General features: G+C 46.0%; 2 protein-coding genes across 2 annotated transcripts; one reads left to right on the top strand and one right to left on the bottom strand.

The window, feature by feature from the left end:
* Positions 1-667: 667 nt before the first annotated feature.
* Positions 668-2,509, top strand: LOC123110344 (uncharacterized). Its single transcript, XM_044530841.1, has one exon. It carries the CDS (start codon positions 712-714, stop codon positions 2,236-2,238), a length of 1,527 nt encoding a protein of 508 aa, XP_044386776.1. The 5' UTR covers positions 668-711; the 3' UTR covers positions 2,239-2,509.
* Positions 2,510-10,355: 7,846 nt separating this feature from the next.
* Positions 10,356-11,411, bottom strand: LOC123115635 (uncharacterized). The gene is made up of 2 exons (XM_044536750.1): positions 11,079-11,411; positions 10,356-10,786 (listed from the first exon to the last, which is right to left on the bottom strand). Exons 1-2 carry the CDS (start codon positions 11,408-11,410, stop codon positions 10,498-10,500), a joined length of 621 nt encoding a protein of 206 aa, XP_044392685.1. The 5' UTR covers position 11,411; the 3' UTR covers positions 10,356-10,497.
* Positions 11,412-18,811: the final 7,400 nt, after the last annotated feature.

Genomic DNA, 18,811 nt, shown 5'->3' with positions numbered 1-18,811 from the left:
GCATCACTTCATTTATTACGTTGTAGACTCATCTTTTCTTGATATTTGTGATGTTACAGTAACTAGCTATGTTACCACATGCCTTTTTTTCTTCATTAATTACATGTCACATCATCTATTTTACCTACTCCCTCCGTCTAGGTGAGTAAGCCATCTTAGATTGTGCACCGTGATCAAGGAAGAGGGGAAAACGAGAGACATTAATGTTTATTTGTTAATTAATAGCATCGCATGCAATGAACTAACCACTGCATGTCTTATTTGTAGTCTAAAGTCATTAAAAACATGCACACCCCTCATCTCTTATTGGTTGATATGTCAAGAAACAAGAAACGAGGTAGAAGTTAAGGCACCGCGCCTAAGTGTTTTAGGATTATTTGGTTTTCATAAGATGACTTACACACCTACACGGAGGGAGTAGATAAGTGTGATGTTACCATCGATATTACTCCCACTATGGGTATGTGGGTAGTCTTACCCAAATTTGAAATCCAATCCACTTGTCCTGCGCTAAAAAAGGGCTGGGATCGCTGGACCCTTGACTCGCTTTGACTAGGTCCCTCGCACAAGACGGTTACGTGACGTGATGCGACCTGACGCCGTGCTCCGCTCTCTCCCCTGCCATCGCCGCGGCCGGCTACTCTTTATAGCCCCTCCGGATCCATCCCCATCCCCATTCCAGTTCGTTCCTTCCTTGGCAGTCAGCCAGCCATGGCTCTCCGTCTTCACAACCTACCCCTACCCCTCCTCCTCCTCCTCCTCGCGCTATCCACCGCCTCCGCCACCCACTCGCCGGAGAGCGCCACCGCCTCCGCCTCCGCCCGCGCCCACCACCACCACCACCGCTCGCCGTTCGGCACGACCGCCCACTTCCACCCCGTCCCTAGCGCCGCGCCCTCCATGCACCAAAACCACCTCCACGCCGACACCCAGTCCCTGCTCGCCACCGGCGACGTCGACCCCGTCCTCGCCGACGCGCAGGCCACGGACGCGGCGGAGGCCCGTCCCGCTCCGCTCGTGCCGCCCCAGGCCGAAGCGGCATCACCGCCTCCCACGCTCGTCCTCCCGGTGCCGGATCTCGCGGAGGCGACGCCGCGGCCGCAGGAGGAGGGGTCCGCGCCGACGACGACCACCACGCCTCTTCCGCTCCCTGCCACCGTGGCGACGACCACGAGCCCGCCTCCGCCTCCCGCCGTGTCCGACGCCGAGCAGGGGCTGCAGCAGCTCTCCAGGGTGCTCACCTCGCTGGGGTACAACGAGATGGCGTCGGAGGCGCCGCTCCTCGCCCACGCGCCGCCGCTCGCGAGGTGGCCCGGGGCCATCACCGTCTTCGCCGCCCCCGACGCCTTCCTCCAGGCCGCCTGCCCCATGTGCTCGCGCCGCCACCTCCTCGAGCAGCACATCGCCATGGGCTACTACCCCTACTCCGAGCTCGCCGCCGCAGCCACCATGAAGATCCCCTCCGCCTCCGTCGGCTTCTGCATCAAGGTCGCCACCGAGCGGGGCCCCTTCGGCATCCACTACGCCAGGATCTACGCCGACGGCGTCGAGGTGTCCCACCCCGAGCTCTACAACGACGGCCGCTACGTCGTCCACGGCCTCCACGGCTTCCTGCGCCCGCTCACGCACTCCTGCTTCGACGGCCAGCACCACCATCACCTCACCGGCCGCTCCGCCGCAGCCTCCGCGGCCACCGCTGCCTCCGTGGTGCGCATCATGATCCGCGACGCCATGGCGCGACTCCGCGACGGGGGCTACGGCTTCATGGCGCTGGCCATGCGCGTCAAGTTCGCCGAGCTCGAGAAGTTGGCCAACCTGACGCTCTTCGCGCTCGACGACCCGGCCATCTTCGTCGGCGGAGGCCACGACTACGTCTCGGCGGTGCGCTTCCACATCGTCCCCAACCACCGCCTCACGCGCGCAGACCTCCAGCGCCTCCGCCCCGGCACGGTCCTCCCCACGCTGGCCGGCGAGGGGCAGAGCCTCGTCGTCACCCACTACGCCACCGGCTCCGCCTCCTCCAACGACGACGTCCGCATCAACTACATACCCATCAAGGAGCCCGACGTGGTGGTCAACTCGCGCATCGCCGTCCACGGCGTCTACGTGCCGTTCCCTCGCCTCCACCTCGCCGACCTCGCCGTCGCGTCCGCCACCGACCAGACGAACGGCACCTGCGGCGTCGGGGAGCCCTTCGGCGACTGCGCCTCCTCAGCGATCACCTCTCCCGGCGAGTGATGCGATGCGTACGTCTCGTCTCGATCGTTTTGCGTAGTGGAGTAGTGGTTCGGATTTGGGCAGTCGTTTAGTTCAATAGAGGTTCAGATAAGAGATGAGTACTTCTGATTGCACGACTTGAATCAATTTTGGTGCGAATTTGATTCATCTTCTCGTTGCTCTGTTCCGACTGTTTGCTCAACTTCTGTTCTTGCTTGTGCTAATTTTGTTCCTGCATGCATCAGTTACAGTTTATACGGCTCAATTCACTTCGAATTTTTACTCTGAATCATCCTATGCATGCATACATACAAGGAATGTTGTTCAGTTGTTAGGATTCTGATTGAAAAGCGTGCGTGTTTGTTGATCAGGCACAGGATCCGATGCCACAAACTTACTGCAATGATTGTTTCGTTCTTCTTCTGTTATGATGTGCAGTACTAAGTTGAGTTTGCAGATGATCTTGTGATGGTTGATCTGCAGGATCTTTGTCTACTTCAGTTTGTTTGTTCTGGTCATGCTAAATTGCTAACTGAATGTCTTTGGCAGTCCCCTTTCGGTTATGGCTCGTGAACTTACGGTGTTCATCTTGTTTCTGATCTGTTAAGGTGTGCATGATAGATCTACTGCATGTTCTATTTTTGCACCATGGATCATGTAGGACGAATGTCATTCAGATACACGATCAGCCTTTACTGAAACTCTTTGATATTCCCGCCTTTTCGGTTCTGACTGATGAACTCACCTCGGATAAATTCCAGCTTATGACAGAAATGTTGGTAGCTGGGCTAAGCTTCAGGATTTTATCAGTAGTTATGATTGATCAACTACAGAAACTGACTAAAGTTACCTTGAATTGTGTCTCATCAAACGGTTTTCGGAGAGTTGGTTGCTGGGCGAAGTTAGTTTCTGTTGGTTGCTAGGCAATTTCCTAGTTGTGTCTGATCAAGCAGTTTCTTTGAGTTGTGCAAATGCAACTTAATGTTGGTCAGGTTGTGTAGAATTATGCACTGATAAATTTGTCGTCATGCATGGTCTTTACTTATCCTGTTACCTCACTCGCTTAAATGCAGTGAAAGGAGGTGCAGAGAAACATGTTTCAGATTACATGCATGTTAAGTACACAAAGCCCTGCTTTGCATTTTGGCCAGCGACGTTGCTTCTATACCATGTTTTCAACTGCAAATTCTGCTGTATATGCCTGTTCCTGCACCATTAATTTCTAAATCACGGATATACCTGTTTTACATGCATGTTGCACATTAACTTCTGAATCACATAGTACATATTTTGTTTACAACTGCTAATTCTGCTGTATATACCCTTCCCGGGGTTATTAACTTCTGAATCACAGACATGCTAATTCTTCTGTATATACCCTTCCCGGGGTTATTAACTTCTGAATCACAGACATATCTTACGCCAAATATGAGCAGTGTTGTATTCAAGTTTCTGAATTTTTCAGACAGCAGACATGGGTTTTTTGTGTACCGGTCATCATTTTGTGTACGTGATCGATCAACTTCTTGTTGTGTTTGTGCCCTTCTTTCCGGTTTTGGTGGACTCGTGAGATTACCTCACTAATTTGATTCCGCTGTATGCCAGAAATGTCGGTTGTTCATCGATGCTTCAGTGGGAAAAAGTTCGTCTAGTTTCTGTCAAGTTAGTAGGTGCTACTACCTCGGTCCCAAAATAAGTGTCTTAACTTTTACTAACTTTAGTACGAAGTTATATTACTAAGCTTGAGACACTAATTGTGAGACGGGGGGAATACATCTATACCAAAATATAAGTTTCTGTGTTTTAGCAGTGGTTCGTCTAGTTTCTGTCAAGTTGTTCGTCTAGTTTCTGTCAAGTTGTTTGTCTAGTTTCAGTGTTTCAGCAGTGGTTCGTCTAGTTTCTGTCGAGTTGCTAAACTACCCTACAAAAACGTCTAAGTTAGTTTCTATTGGTTGTTGGGCTAAGAGGTATCAGCATGCTAGGTAGTTTCCTAGTACTCCCTCCGTCCTAAAATAAGTGTCTTGAGCTTAATACAAATTTGTACTAGAGCTAGTATAAAGTTGAGACACTTATTTTGGGACGGAGGGAGTAGAAAATTGCAAATGCAACTAGGTTACCGGTTCCAACTTACTTGCTGATCAAGCAGTTTTCTAGAGTTGAGCAAATGCAATATATACAGTTAGTCAACCCGCATTTCTTTTACAGTTAGTCAGGTTGTGCAACATTCTGCACTGATGAACTTTTCATGATGCATGGTCTTTAGCGTGTTATCTCGCTCGCTTACACGAATGTGTTTTCTGAGATTAGGGAAATAAAGAGCAGAGGAAAATGTTTGGACTACATGCATGTTACACAAGCTCTGCTTTGCATTTTTCTTCTATATCTATATACCCTGTTTGCAACTCCTAATTCTGCTATGTACTGCCGTCTGCCGGGGCCACTATTAACTTGTGAATCACAGAACACAGATATATCTATGTTCCAAACATGAGTAGTGCCGTACCCAAGCTCTGAATTTCAGGCAACAGAGTCTGCACCATCTTGCCGCACAACGCCTCTCCTGCTCGCTCGCAGGTGCTCCCGGACTAGTTCATCACAAACCGCTTGTATTTGGACTAATCCTTGGTGCAATGACTGGGATAAAATTTATGATCATCTTAATCCAAATTTAGATGTGCCCTATCCTAAAGTTGTTAGTGCTCTCTGGAAATCTAATAGTAAAGATTGGGATGAGGACAAAATTAATCTCTTTTTTGATGATAATTTCAAGAGGAATATCTTGTGAACTCCTATCATTAATACAAATATGGAAGATACTTTATGTTGGGCTCCTACTCCTAATGCCCAATGTACTATTAAAAGTGCTTATGTGATCAAACTCAATTTAATCTGAAAGCAGCAACATGAATGGTATGAAATAGTAAAATTCCCTATTTGTAATGGATATGTCTTCTCCGTGGACAGTTATGAATTATTTATTCATTGCCCTCGTGGCCTGCACCATCTTGCCGCACCATGCCTCTCTTGCTCGCTCGCATGCGCTCCCGGACCAGTTCATCACCAAAGATAGGGGTCCGGCACTCAAAGCATCACAACAACCAAATTAATGGTAATTAACTGATGTATTTTTTTCCTTTAATCATCTGGCAAACCAACGTCTGATGTTCATCACACAAAAGAAACTTTTGTGTGATAATATATTTCTAGCAGTAATGATCAGTCGTGATCAGACATAATAAGATAAATGTATAGCCCAGCTTTTGAAAAAAAAAATTGTGCATGCTCATTATATTTGTAGTAGTAATAGGCAGTTGTGATGATCGGTCAATTTTTGCATCAAACACATATTTCTAGACAAATATTCAAGGTTTTATTGTGGCTTGCATTCATGTGGTGTTGTTCCCCAACATGTTTTTGTGACAAGAAGAGGATTAAACACGAGTCACGATCGTCAACTCATCATCTTTGTAGCAGTAATCACTCTTAACCTTGTTTTTTGTTCTGTTTGGCGATTACAGTTTAAATTCTCTCAACAATGCAAAGGTGGACAGCTTAGCCGTTTAATCATAATTGTGTTGCTCAACAGCGACACTCTGTATTTCAGGACTACTTCTTGAACAGGCCCTTCCAAGTTCCAACATTAATCTTCCAATCCATGGAATGTGGAATAGCCTGTGGGTTTTCTCTGCAGGTAACCAATCTTAAACATGCTTCTCTCTGAAACCGTCCCAAGGGAACGGCATTCTTCTTTATCTTTCATTGATCAAGTAGCAGGAAGAGGCCTTCTTACTCTTTACTATTTTTGGGAACCAGGTGAAGTATCCTCCACATAGGGCATTAAGGTAGCACTAGGAGTGCACTTCTGTTTTCGCTCTTACTCGCACCATCATATACGCATGGAAACTAATTTACCATTTTGATTATTTGGTGTTACTATGTAAAATAGGAAGCAGAGCCGCCCCATTCTCTTGTTTCCATTCTCAAATTGTAACAGAAAGTAACTTTCTTCTGGATGAAGCAAAAAAAAAAAATCCATCCCTGCTTAAGTGCCTACACTGTCGCTGACAAGTATGTGCTTTTCTGTGTTGTTTGTATAATTTAGAAACAATATTGATAATGGTCAGTTCTAATCATTGTTTTTATCTTCCTCGAGGGCTCCTGCCGGGTTCATTAATGCTTTCTCTCCTGAAGCGACAACAAGTTTCCAAGTTTAAGTCAGATGACACGAGGAGGAGTGAGTACTTTAGGATGGTTTCTCATGTATGTGTCATTTAGGTTATATTTGAAATTTAGTGATGTACCATTTTGCCTTGATTCCTGTAGTTTCTTAATTGATTGGCCAATGTTGTTTTGAATGTACTGGCTAACTATTTCAGCGGGTAAATGAATACTTATGATCTTATGTTTTTCTTTGAAACTTATATTCATTTTGCTTTGTGACTTTTATGTTTCTATTAAGAAATTAGTAGTAGATGAAGCAATGGTGAACATATTTTCTATTTCTCACCCACTGATAGAACAGTAGCCACATATTTGCCATAAAAACATAGTTATTGTTGAGATACTAATTATTGTATGGTTTCATGACCCTCGTAGCTATAGAATTGGAAGCAAAGATGTAATCCGCTGATAACTTGTGGCACGTGTTCTTTTCATAGATCAAATACATTAGCCATGGATTCTGGCTATCAAGAAGTATGCAAAAGTTTCCTAAGCACATTACTGATAATATCACTGTGTGACGATTAACTTGTACTCACTCCATCCCAAAATAAATGTCGCAGATTTAGTATAAAGTTAGCACAAAGATGAAGGGAGTAACTAGGAGAGCTCAAAAACAATGACCTCATGCTAATGGCTGGCTATATCTATATACCATCTTTAGTACCAGAGAGTAGTTTTTCTATCTCGGGATACTTCTACTTCTTTGTTATTTAGATTCTACACGTTATGATTCAGGTTTATATTATTGTCCATTGTAGATGTTACAAGTTCATATGCACAACAGCTAGATTTGTTCAGATAGTTTGCTGTTATTTTGTTTATTAAGACTTTGTTCATGAATCATGACGACTTCTTTTTTTTTTTGACTTCATACTGAGACAGTTCGCTGTGTATCCGTGCTATAGAACATTTTATAATATTTTTCTTCATATATATTGCAACAACATGTCAGATCCATTTTCATTTCCTGATGCTATGTACTTCCTCCTTGCCATATTCTAAGGCATATTAGTTTTCTGCACGGAAATTAACGCAGGTCAATCTTGTGAGGGAGAGAGAGGGATGGCATGGGAACTGAGAGCTAAGAGCATCTCCAGCCGTTCGGTCCCCCAGGGCGCCGAAAAAGAGCGGCCTGGGGGTGAGCCGGCGGTAAGCTCGGCGCTGGGGCGGTTGGGCACCCAGCCGTCGCCCCCAGGTCGCCGATTTCGGCCCAGTGTTCGGCCCAATTGTGTGCAAAAATGGCTCGATATCCGCGTGAATCGGCCCATATTCGGCGTGTTTCGGCGTGTTTCGGCGTGAGTTTTCGTATACAAATAGAAATCAATTAGATCGTCACATAGTTCGGTATGGTTTAGCGTGTTTCATCACATAAATCAAATAGTTCAACAAATAGTTCAATACAAATTATATAGTTTAACAAAACAAAACTCAAATTTCATCACACGTCATTCCCGCGTCGCCCCGGCCTTGCCCTTGAGCCTCCATAGGTGCTCCACCAGATCGTGTTGCAGTTCTTGATGCACCTGTGGGTCTCGGATTCCTGACGCATATTCAGGTATTCAGTCCAGTTTGCCGGTAGCTGGTGATCAACTTGGGCAAGAGGACCCTGCCTGTAATATGGTTCAGTCAAACACTAGCTCTTCCTGCTCGCTCTCAATGATCATGTTGTGCAAGATGACACAGCAAGTCATGATCTCCCACATTGATCTTTCGACCAGGTCTGAGCAGGGAACCGGACAACAGCAAATCAAGATTGGAGCACACCAAATGCCCGCTCGACATCCTTCCTGCAAGCCTCCTGAACCTTCGCAAACCAGGCGTTCTTGCAGGGTTTGAGATGGTCTTCACAAATGTCGACCATCTCGGATAGATGCCATCAGCTAGATAATACCCCTTGTTGTACTGCCGCCCATTGACCTTGAAGTTCACCGGAGGAGAATGACCTTCAACAAACTTGGCAAAGACTGGGGAGCACTGCATGACGTTGATGTCATTGTGAGTTCCTGGCATCCCAAAGAAAGAGTGCCAAATCCAGAGGTCCTGTGTGGCCATTGCCTCAAGTACCACACTCCAACAGCCTTTGGCGCCTTTGTACAACCCCTGCCAAGCAAATGGACGGTTCTTCCATTTCCAATGCATACACGATGCTTCAAGCATCCCAGGAAACCCTCTTGCTGCATTCTGTGCTAGGATCCGAGCAGTGTCTTCCACATTGGGTGTTCGCAAGTACTGCGGTCCAAACACTGCCACCATTGCCCTGCAGAACTTATAGAAACACTCAATGGTGGTGGACTCGGCCATGCGCCCATAGTTGTTGAGTGAATCACCGGGAGCTCCGTATACAAGCATCCTCATAGCCGTCGTGCACTTCTGGATCGAGGTAAATCCAAGTGTGTTAGTGCAATCCATCTTGCACTTGAAGTAGCTGTCGAACTCCCGGATGGAATTCACAATCCTAAGGAAAAGCTTTCGGCTCATCCGATAACGGCGCCGAAATTTTTTCTCACCGTGCAATGGAGCGTCGGCGAAGTAGTCCGAGTAGAGCATGCAGTAGCCTTCCAGATGATGCCGGCTCTTTGCTTTCACCCGCCCAAGCGCCGAGCCACCTCGCTGTGGCTTTTCACTGCTCGCGAGCAGGCCGGCGAGGGCGGCGAGCACCATGAGACGCTCCTGCTCCTGGACGTCGGCTTTGGCTGCTTCCTCCTCCAGCAACGCCGCGAGCGCCTCCTCATCTTCGGAGTCCATCGCGGGCAAATCACCAAACACCTTGCGGGCGAGGTGGGCGCAAACCCGCCGGTGTACAGGCCCTGCACGGCCGGAACGCCGGAAAAGGTGCCCGAACGGCGGCGGAGAGGCTGCCTCGGCGAAACCCCTTCTTTTTCCCGGCCGAAAATGATTTACCTAGCTGCTGTGGGCGGTCGACGGCGCCGGGATCGGCAGGTTGGCGGCCGAGCGCGGGGGGTCGGAGGCGAATCTGGACGGGTGGCTTGACTTTTTGCCTGACAATGTGGCCCCAGGAGCGCTTTTTCCTTGCGCCGGAGCCCCCGAGCGCCCCCAGTGCGCCGGGTTCGGCCTGCGATCGCCGGGCGCAAAAACGGGCCAAGCCGGCGGAATTCGGTGTCTTGGGGGCGCGACTTGGGCAATTTTTCGGCGCCGGCGCGGAAAAAAGCCTGGGAAGGACCTGTTGGGGGCGCAGCTGGAGATGCTCTAACTACACAAGAGACCTATCGGGCAATCTTTTTAGTTTCCAGAAAAATAGTGATTCTTAGCTTGGTTGTAACTGCACGAGAGGGAAAGTCACCTGCGCCTAATATTATGGGATTGCATGCAAAAACTAATACGTCCAAAATTTTGGGAAGGAGGGATTTTGCAAAGATTTCCCTTGTCTGATCTGTAGCAAGACCTACAATACACATATACAATATGTAACAATGTTTGCACTGTTGCACAAAAGAATCCATTCTGATCTAGAGGTATCCATCATGTGGATGGATTATGATAAATATCACCATATAATTAACTTATGATAATTGAGACGTGCATCTAGTGAAACATAACCATATGCTAGCTGCATAAAAGTCTGCCCAAATGGATAATCCTAGAATTTCGTTTGTCTTCTGGATTTGGAGTGCATCTCATTACATAGTTTTGAGACTTTTTTTGACACGGTTGACTCGAAAAATATCTTATTAAAAGTTACGGAGGGAGTATTTCAAAACTTATATAGACTAGCTGCATGCCCGTGCGTTGCCACGGAACAATAAACATAGACATGAGACATTGGTAACAAAAAATCTAATATAATTTCATACATATACGTTTTGAGAGCAGAGTTGCAGGTGCCATACATGTAATTCCTGCAATCAATTCAAAACAAATCAAACATATTTTCCTTCCATGTATTTTTTTGGGAAGTCAACTCGGTGCATGCTACAGTATTAGAGTGTACGGTAGGTGGTAGTTGGCTAAGGAGTAAAAGATAGTGTTCAAAAAATATTCACAGATAGATAGAAAGATGCATGGATGGATGGATGGATGCAAGGATTGATTTATTGATTAATAGAGTAACAAGAATTTATCTACTAGTTTTTGCTGACCCTCCACATTGAGGTACCTTTGGATAACAAAAGCCTCGAAAAGGCCGCAAAGAAATACGCCAAGGTAGCAGAGCAGAAGCATAAGGATCCTCATGCGGGGGTTGTTGTGGTGGTCGACCAGACAGGCGATGCGAAGAAGCGAGACGCCGGCGCAGCCGATAAGGCACGTCACTGCCCATCTGCTACGCTCGTCGGCCTCCGGCACCGCCAGCTCCACCTCCTCCTCCAGCTCGTCGGCGGACACATCACTATATCATTTCTTAGTCAAACAAACAAGACACGTGTACATTCGCCCCCCCCCCCCCTCCCCAAAAAAAAGCAAGACGTACATGCAGAAATATGGATCTAGCTAGTGTGACATTTTCAATAAAGTATCGATCATGGACAAATTATAGTTGTAGATGTGTGCTTACTACTTAGATGAATGCATCGACGGATGAGTGGATTTATTTTTGTTTTCTTTTGAGAACTGAATGAATAAATTAATAGAGCAGCAAGAATTTATCTACTAAGGTTCTCCGGCCGGGCAAAGGTACGTACCTGTCGTTTGCATAAAGCCAGGCAAGGTCGTAAAGAAATACGGCGAGGAGGCCGAGCACAAGGATGAGGAGCGTCAAGGGCGGGTCGTCAGTGACCAACTGGCAGTAGATGCAAACAAGCGAGACGCCGGCGCAGCCCACAGGGTGCCGCACTATCCAACGGCTGCGCTCGTCGGCCTCCGGCACCACCAGCTCGTCGTCGGCCATCGTCGGTACAACCTCCGTCAATCCATATATCGATCTACTTGGAAAATTTTCTTTTCTGGGGTGGCGCCGGGTAGGGTTGGGTTTGGTCTGGTGGTACAATGATCTGTTTGTTTGTTTGGGATCCATCTTTTTCTCGGGGAGGTTTTTTTTGAGAACTCTTAGGGAGGTTTGTTAGGGCCGTGAGCCCGTGACAGATCCCCGCGTCCGTAACAGTCAGAGCCCGTGGGCGCCGCTGCACTGGCCTGGCCCGAGTCACTTGTAGGCTGGTAGCTAGTCCCAAAAGAGAAAAAATGCATAATCCTAGACGCACGGAACATTACGGGCCTCCCATGGACAACTCAATGCTAATCAATCTCTCCTCTAGTCCTGGCCATCCCAGGCCCGGCCCTATCGGCCCACCCAGGCCCGGCCCTAAAATCCAGGGCCTAGGCCCAATGGGCTTGCCCGTGGACTGGGCTTGGGTCTGAGTTTTGAGCCCACTAGCAGGCCCGGACGGGCTTGGGCTTGGCATATTGGCATTTTAAGGAAGAGACCCGGCCCATGGTCCTAAGCCTTAATGCTTTTCAGGGCTTTTTATCAGATGAGCCGGACTTGGGCTTGAAAAATAGGCCTGATGGTAGGGCCTGGGCCTCAGTTTTCTGCCATGGGCTTTTTAAGGCCCGACCCAAGCCCGGCCTGTCCCGGCCCATGGCCAGGTAGTCTCCCCCCTCTGATTCTCATGAGGGGTGGGCCCTGCCTCCCTTCTAATCACGAATCAAAAACTGACACGTAACCACAGCCCGTTGAGTCCGTGGATCCCATCCGGTGAGTGTAGCATTACTCGTGTACGTACCTCCTCGGCTTACTCGCCAGCGTGGAGCCACGGAAGCTCTCACTGCTAGCTCAAATAGCCATGGTGCCCATGTACGATGAGTGGACATATTGGCCTAATCAAACACCTTTTTTTGCGGTAGGCCTAATCGATCACCATTTTTTTTGCGGTGGGCCTAATCGATCACCTACCAATAAATCCATACACGGAGAGCATATCATTGGTTACATGTATCGGTCCATGCATGCGTGGATGTAGATTACGAACGTAGTTGGTACTAGGTCGCATGCTGCCCTCGGAATGCAATTTTTACATGTTTAGTAATCTGGACTACAACGAATTCGTGACCCACATGAACCTGAAATCAGCGTCGAATCGGTCGTTTTCCCGGAGCCATGCTCCAGCGAGCCACACGTGGTGTGGCAAACTGGGGCAGGTGTGAGAACAAAAGGCGGTGACAGATGGATGTGTCAATAGGGGTTTGAGCGATGTGGGGGACATGAGTGAGGAGTAACAGCCAACACCTGCCCCCAGTGAACCCTACCCACAACAAAGTCGCTTCACGTGGCTCCTTCGACCTCCAACACACCCTCCTACTTGTGGTCCCTACCTCCTCCTGCTCCCCTGTGCTCCTCTTTGACACTTTTTATGTGTCCCTGTCTCTCATGTCGATGCCATCGGGGCAGTAGTGGTCGTCTTAAGCCGATGGGGTTCGCTGACTACGGTCTGTTGACTATCACACTACTTCTCCATTTGTGGTTATTTTTTTTCTTCTTCCCTTTTCTTATTAACTATTTTTTATTTAGAAATTTCTTAATTAACTAGAAATGATTAATTTCAATTATTCTAATAACATGAAAATGCTCTGCACGTGCTCATAGTGATAATTGATTTTTTTTTTGAAATATGACCCCTTAACTTTCTTACTAAATCTGAAGAATCATAGGACCAGAAGGATAACTCAAAATTTATTTGAAGCAACAAAAAACTTTCCTAGTTTCTTGCCCAAACTTTTATCTAAAACATGGGGTACTTTTCATATGATTATTCATTGGCTTGCAAAGATGATCCGTAAATTCATGAGAACTCTACAAAACCTTGTAAATATTTTTTTATTGATTTAACCGTGTTTCCAAACTTGTTGAAACATCCCAAGAACTTTTTTCAATAAAATCTTTTTCTAATGAAAAAACTAAAGGCTATCTCTTGTTCGTAACCGTCCTACATGCTTGTTCTTCCACGTCCTCCGGTTTTTAGTGGATCTTGTACTAAAGTTGAAGATTTATGCTAAAGGCCTTCACGAAGTCCATGTAAGAACTTCATCGAAAACTTTGAAGGGCTTTTCACAAAATTTATAAGAACTGAACTTAGTACAGAGCTTTGCAAACATATTATTCAAACTTTGTTGAAACTTCTGAAAAACTATTGAGGACGCATTACTTCATTTGACACATATGCTCAGTCCTCCATTCCTCACAATTTGAAATATGTTGGTCACCAGACTTCTTTTGAAGAGCTGGCCACGAAAAAAATAAAATATCAAAACAAAATTAGTTTTGCACACCACAAAAAGTCTATACAAGCCATGAATGGGTTGTTGCGCATTGATGCTTGATCGAGATAACTTTGCAGTACCAGGAGTATCTGTTGGTGACCATCTGACTAACATACCCATCTGGAGGAAGCACATTTATTTATTTTTGTGAAGATATTATGGTAGGGAACTCTTTTGTCCTAGTTATTTCTGTTGCTGTGTAGCAATAAAAGCGGTGAAAACAGAATACTATGCATTGGCAGAGTCATCAATCTATCATAGATGTCACAATAAAAATACCCAAGCTTACAGAAATTAAATCATGGATGCATCCATGCACCATCCCAATTTTCAATTTGGATGTTATACATAGAGCATCATATGCATATCATATTTTTTTGCTTGCATTTTGTTGTGATCCTAGAAATCTTAAGCAACTCAAGGACCCAAGGAGAGAGTTGGAGGTTTCACAAAATTTTCATATTTGAAATTTATTTCAAATTTGAAAAGAGGATCAATTTGATTTTTAATATTTTCCTTCCAATAATTTCAAAACAATAAAAATAAATGAGAGAAGAGAATATGACTTCTTCAATAGAGGAGAAATATTGGAAAAGAAATGTTAAGATCAAATTATTATTTTATTTGCCATTTCATTTGAATTAGAGAAAAACATGCATTTTTTGAAAATTGCATTTAGTCCAGAAAAATGTTCATCTTGTCTTAAATATTAGGTTTTGGACGGTGAAAATTGTTTCTGGAATTTTTTATATTTTATTAGGATTTTTTTCTGCGGGCAATTTTTTTTTAAAAAAATTCCGGACCGAACTGGGCCGAAGGCCCAGCCGGCTCACTCGCGCGCCACTGCCTTCCCCCGCCCGGGACGCCGTGCCCCTGCCGGACTTCGAGGAGTCCGGGCTCTCCCTGCCGCGCGCCGACTCCCTCCCCAAGTCGGAACCCCCCCTGGCCCCTTTCTAAGGCGCCGCCGCCGCCCCCTCTCCTCCCCACATCGCCCCGCCACCGCAACGCACCACCACCACTGCCGCCGCTGTCACCGCCTAGCGCCGACGCCGCGCTGCTAGCTACTGCTGCCGCCTAGTGTCGTCGCCCCTCGCTGCGCCGCCTCCGCCCTGCGTCGCCGTCACCCCGCCGCCGCCGGAGCCGCGCCCCGCCCCGCCGGAGTTCGCCGCCGCAGCCGTCAAAAACCGCGTTGACCGGTAAAAACCAACTCGGTTTTTTTCGGTTTTGTTCGGTTTAGTTTTTAGGTCGGTTTTTTAGTTAGTTCGTTAGATTACGAACGTTCACCTGCTAGTTCTTATTAACGAACGAATTTGTTCGTTTAGTGTTGTTAACGAACGTTCGTTCCGTAGTATTTTTCTTTGTAGTTTTATTTTTCGCCCAGGGACCTATCCGCGAATAGTTTTCTCGCGATTTAGCCCCTGATCTTAGAACTAGCGTAACTTTTTGCTCGTTTATCCAGATTAGATGAAACCAACGCCTAAATCTTCGTAACGATCTCTTCTTTCCATTAAACCAACTTGAACATGATTTTGAAAATTTAAAATTTGAGTTTAGTTTAGATTAGTAATCGATCTTGTTTCGTTTGTATCTTGAGTTTCGTAACTCCGTTTGAGTTGTTTCTTTTTGCAAATCATAGCTAATCACATGTACCTACTGTTAAGATTTAACTCACATGATAATAATGCTGTTAGGGTTTGTTTTCTGTTTAGTTTAGTCGTTTGCTTGTTTCGAGTTTTATTTGGATCTTTTCTCGATTTCTCTTTGTTTCGTATGAGTGATTGCTTATGTATGCTACTGTTTGTCTATGCTAGATTATCCGGAGTGCGAAGCTTGGTACTATGAATCCCTAGAGTTTGCAGATCGTCAGCAAGACAAGTTACACTTTGATCATACTTTTCTATACCCAGTTTTTACTATGAATTAGTTTTGCCTCTCAAATATTTGCATGAGTAGGATTGGGAACATGTGGTTTGATTGTAGTGCTTGAGGTAGGAACCTAATACTTTTCGATGTCCCCGGGAATATACGTTATGCTCTTATATAGCTTAGCCATGCTCGTAGACAGGGATTGGATCGTGATACACATGGAAGTTATGCGAGTTATTAATTTTGGATATCATTAAGGTGGCAACTTTAATACACATCTGGGTGGATTGGTTGGGGCACCTGGAGAATCCAATGTTTGTCCGGAGTACCCATGTGATTTTTCCTTGGTTCGCCACCCAGGCTAAAAGGGATCATATGATATTTCATGCCTAGAAACTTTCGTGTGTAGCCATAAGCAATTATGGGCTCTGGCATAGTTGAGTAAGTTATACGAGCTCTCGAAGAGGTGGACTAGCAGATGTAGGGGAAAGTAGGTGTACCGGTCTGCCCGGAGTAGAGAGTTAATGCTTTAGAAAGACTATGTCTCGATCTTCCGATCATGGATGCGGTCGAGTCTTGTGGGAAAAAGTGAGCAACCTCTGTAGAGTGTATAAACTAATCATGGTTAGCCGTGTCCCTGGTTATGGACATTTTGAGTATCTGGAATTGGATATTATTGTTGATCTCATCACTCTTTAATTAATTGATTGGGTTTAATGATGATATTTGTTTAATTGGGATTTGAATTGGAGGAACCTTCTCAAATATTGGTACAACTTGGGAGTAGTAAATAAAATTTTATTCCTTTGTTGTAGAGAAAAACTAGCTTTATGCAAAATTATAAACATAGAGCCTCCACCAGCCAAATATTGCATGTAGATATAGTTCTTGCATTCATTGCTTTACAGTGTAACTCTACCAGCATATTCAATGTGCTGACCTACACGGCTGCAACGTCTCATGTTGCAAACTACCCAGACAACGAATAAGGTGCGATAGGTCGCTGTCATGCACTCAGCTATGTCGTTGGAGTTGATGGACTCGTTTACCTTCAAAGCTTCTGCAGTTATTTAGTTTAGATGGCCTTTAGCCATACTATTTTTGTGTAATCATACTCTTCTTGACGACTAGATGTAATTAGTGTGTGATTGAACTCTACTATAATTCTTCGAGTATTGTGTGTGTCAGCATTACCGATCCAGGGATGACACTTAAGCACAGAGACTTCGGTCCATTGGGATCGTGGTCGCACAAGATTGTATCAGAGCCAGGTTGACTGTAGGACGCGACCACTAGGAATAAGCCACATGATTTCTCTCCTTTGCTCATTTCTAATTCTCCTCTATTTCTACTCTATAGATGGCGGACCCAAGGAACAAGTCCACTCAGCCGACTGACGACACCCTTTTCGGACGACACTTGAAGGAAGTCACTAAGTACTTGAACATTGGACTACCAAGCTTCACTGGGACTTTCTCTGCACTTTACCATAAGAGGAGTGCTGGAAGATCAAAGTTTGGGTACCTGGGAGGACGTTTGTGCCAACAACGGAGCCTATTGATTTCTACTTGGATGCACCAAGCTGGAGTTTGGGAAAGAGCATGACAGCCCACATCACCTTTGGACTCATATGTGAAGTGTATCACAAGGAGCTTGAAAACACCATATATCAAATATGTGGTCGCTGAGACGAAGAATGGGAGATGATTCATACCAGAAAGGATGGATCAATTGTAGCTTACATTAGGGAGATGGGTGATCACATTCGTCGACAAGAGAATCAACTATGCTTCAACATGAAGAAGATCAAGAAGCTGATGAAGAAGAATATCGAGCTAGAATAGGAACTCAAGTCAACACGCGATGGATGTGAGGAAGAAATTGCTGTACTACTGGAGAAGCATGAAGACCTGAAGAGGAAGCTAGGACTACTCGTGGAGAACCATAAGCGAGAACCTGAAGTGGAGATCCGTTCGGAGGACTAAATCATCTTGGACGACACCGACACGGATAGTGATGCAAATGATGAAAGTGATGACGACTATGTTGACGAAGCTGGAGCAGATATCATGGAGTCTTCCTCCGATCAAAAGTTCTAGACTACCACCATGTTACTAGTAGTATTCTTCCAAGTAGTTATCTTCGATCGATTTGTAATCGTAGTTAGATCCTTTGTGTGAACCTTGTTTGATATTGAATGAAGTTAATTGATTGTGTTTGTCTCATGTGCATATGGGTAGTGAATCTCTCTTAGCCCTTATTCTATTTTAATTTCTCACCCCTTCTAACCCATCAGATGCCTTCGAAGACGTGGCAATGGATTCGTGTTCCCACCGGAGCTCACTCAGTTGATCCAGCAGCAAAATGCCTTGATGCAGATGCTAGTCCAAAACCAGAACCAAGGCAACAACAACAACAACAACAACAACAACAACAACAACAACAACAACAACAACCCACCGCCACCACCCCCTGTTGACAACCTAGCCCGCTTTCTGAGGTTGAATCCGCCAGTATTCTCTAGCAGCACCGAGCCGATTGTTGTAGATGATTGGCTCCGCAAGATTGGGAGGGAGCTGACTACTGCAGGATGCATAGATGCAGAGAGAGTGCACTTTGCCGCACATCAGCTTGATGGACCCACAACATCTTGGTGAGAGAACTTCACCACCACTTATCCCATTGATACAGTTACATGGGATCAGTTTCAGCAGGCTTTCCGCACCGCCCATGTTTCAGTAGGAGCTATGAGCATGAAGAAGCGCGAGTTTCGCAACTTGCGCCAATGAGGTCATACAGTGGGACAATATGTGGATGAGTTTAGCAAGTTAGCATTCTATGCCCCAGATGATGTGGCCACAAATGCCGCAAAACATGAGAAGTTCTTGAGGGACTCAATGATGAGCTGAGTATGCATTTGATGGTGGCAACCTTCAACAACTACCAAGGGTTGGTAGACATGGCCCTCATGATAGAAGGCAAGCAGCAACAGATTGATAATCGCAAGAGGAAGTATGGATAGGGGAGATACACTTCTGGAGCTCAGCAGAAGCCCTGCTATTCCCTGTAGTCGGGAGGACATACTCACAACCATGGAGGCCATAACCATGGAGGGCATATGCAGAAATTTGCACAACCACAGTGGCCCCAAGAATGGCAATGGGAATGGAGGAAGCAACAGTCAGAACCGTTCCAACCCCGCAACACCAGCCAAGAGGGATCTAAGTCACATTACATGTTTCAAGTGCGGGAAGACCGGACATTATGCCACTGAATGCCCTAAAGCCAAGAATGG

The sequence above is a fragment of the Triticum aestivum genome, chromosome 5B, assembly GCF_018294505.1.
Source record: "Triticum aestivum cultivar Chinese Spring chromosome 5B, IWGSC CS RefSeq v2.1, whole genome shotgun sequence".
Lineage (NCBI taxonomy): Eukaryota > Viridiplantae > Streptophyta > Magnoliopsida > Poales > Poaceae > Triticum > Triticum aestivum.
This window is presented reverse-complemented; position numbering and strand designations above follow the sequence as displayed.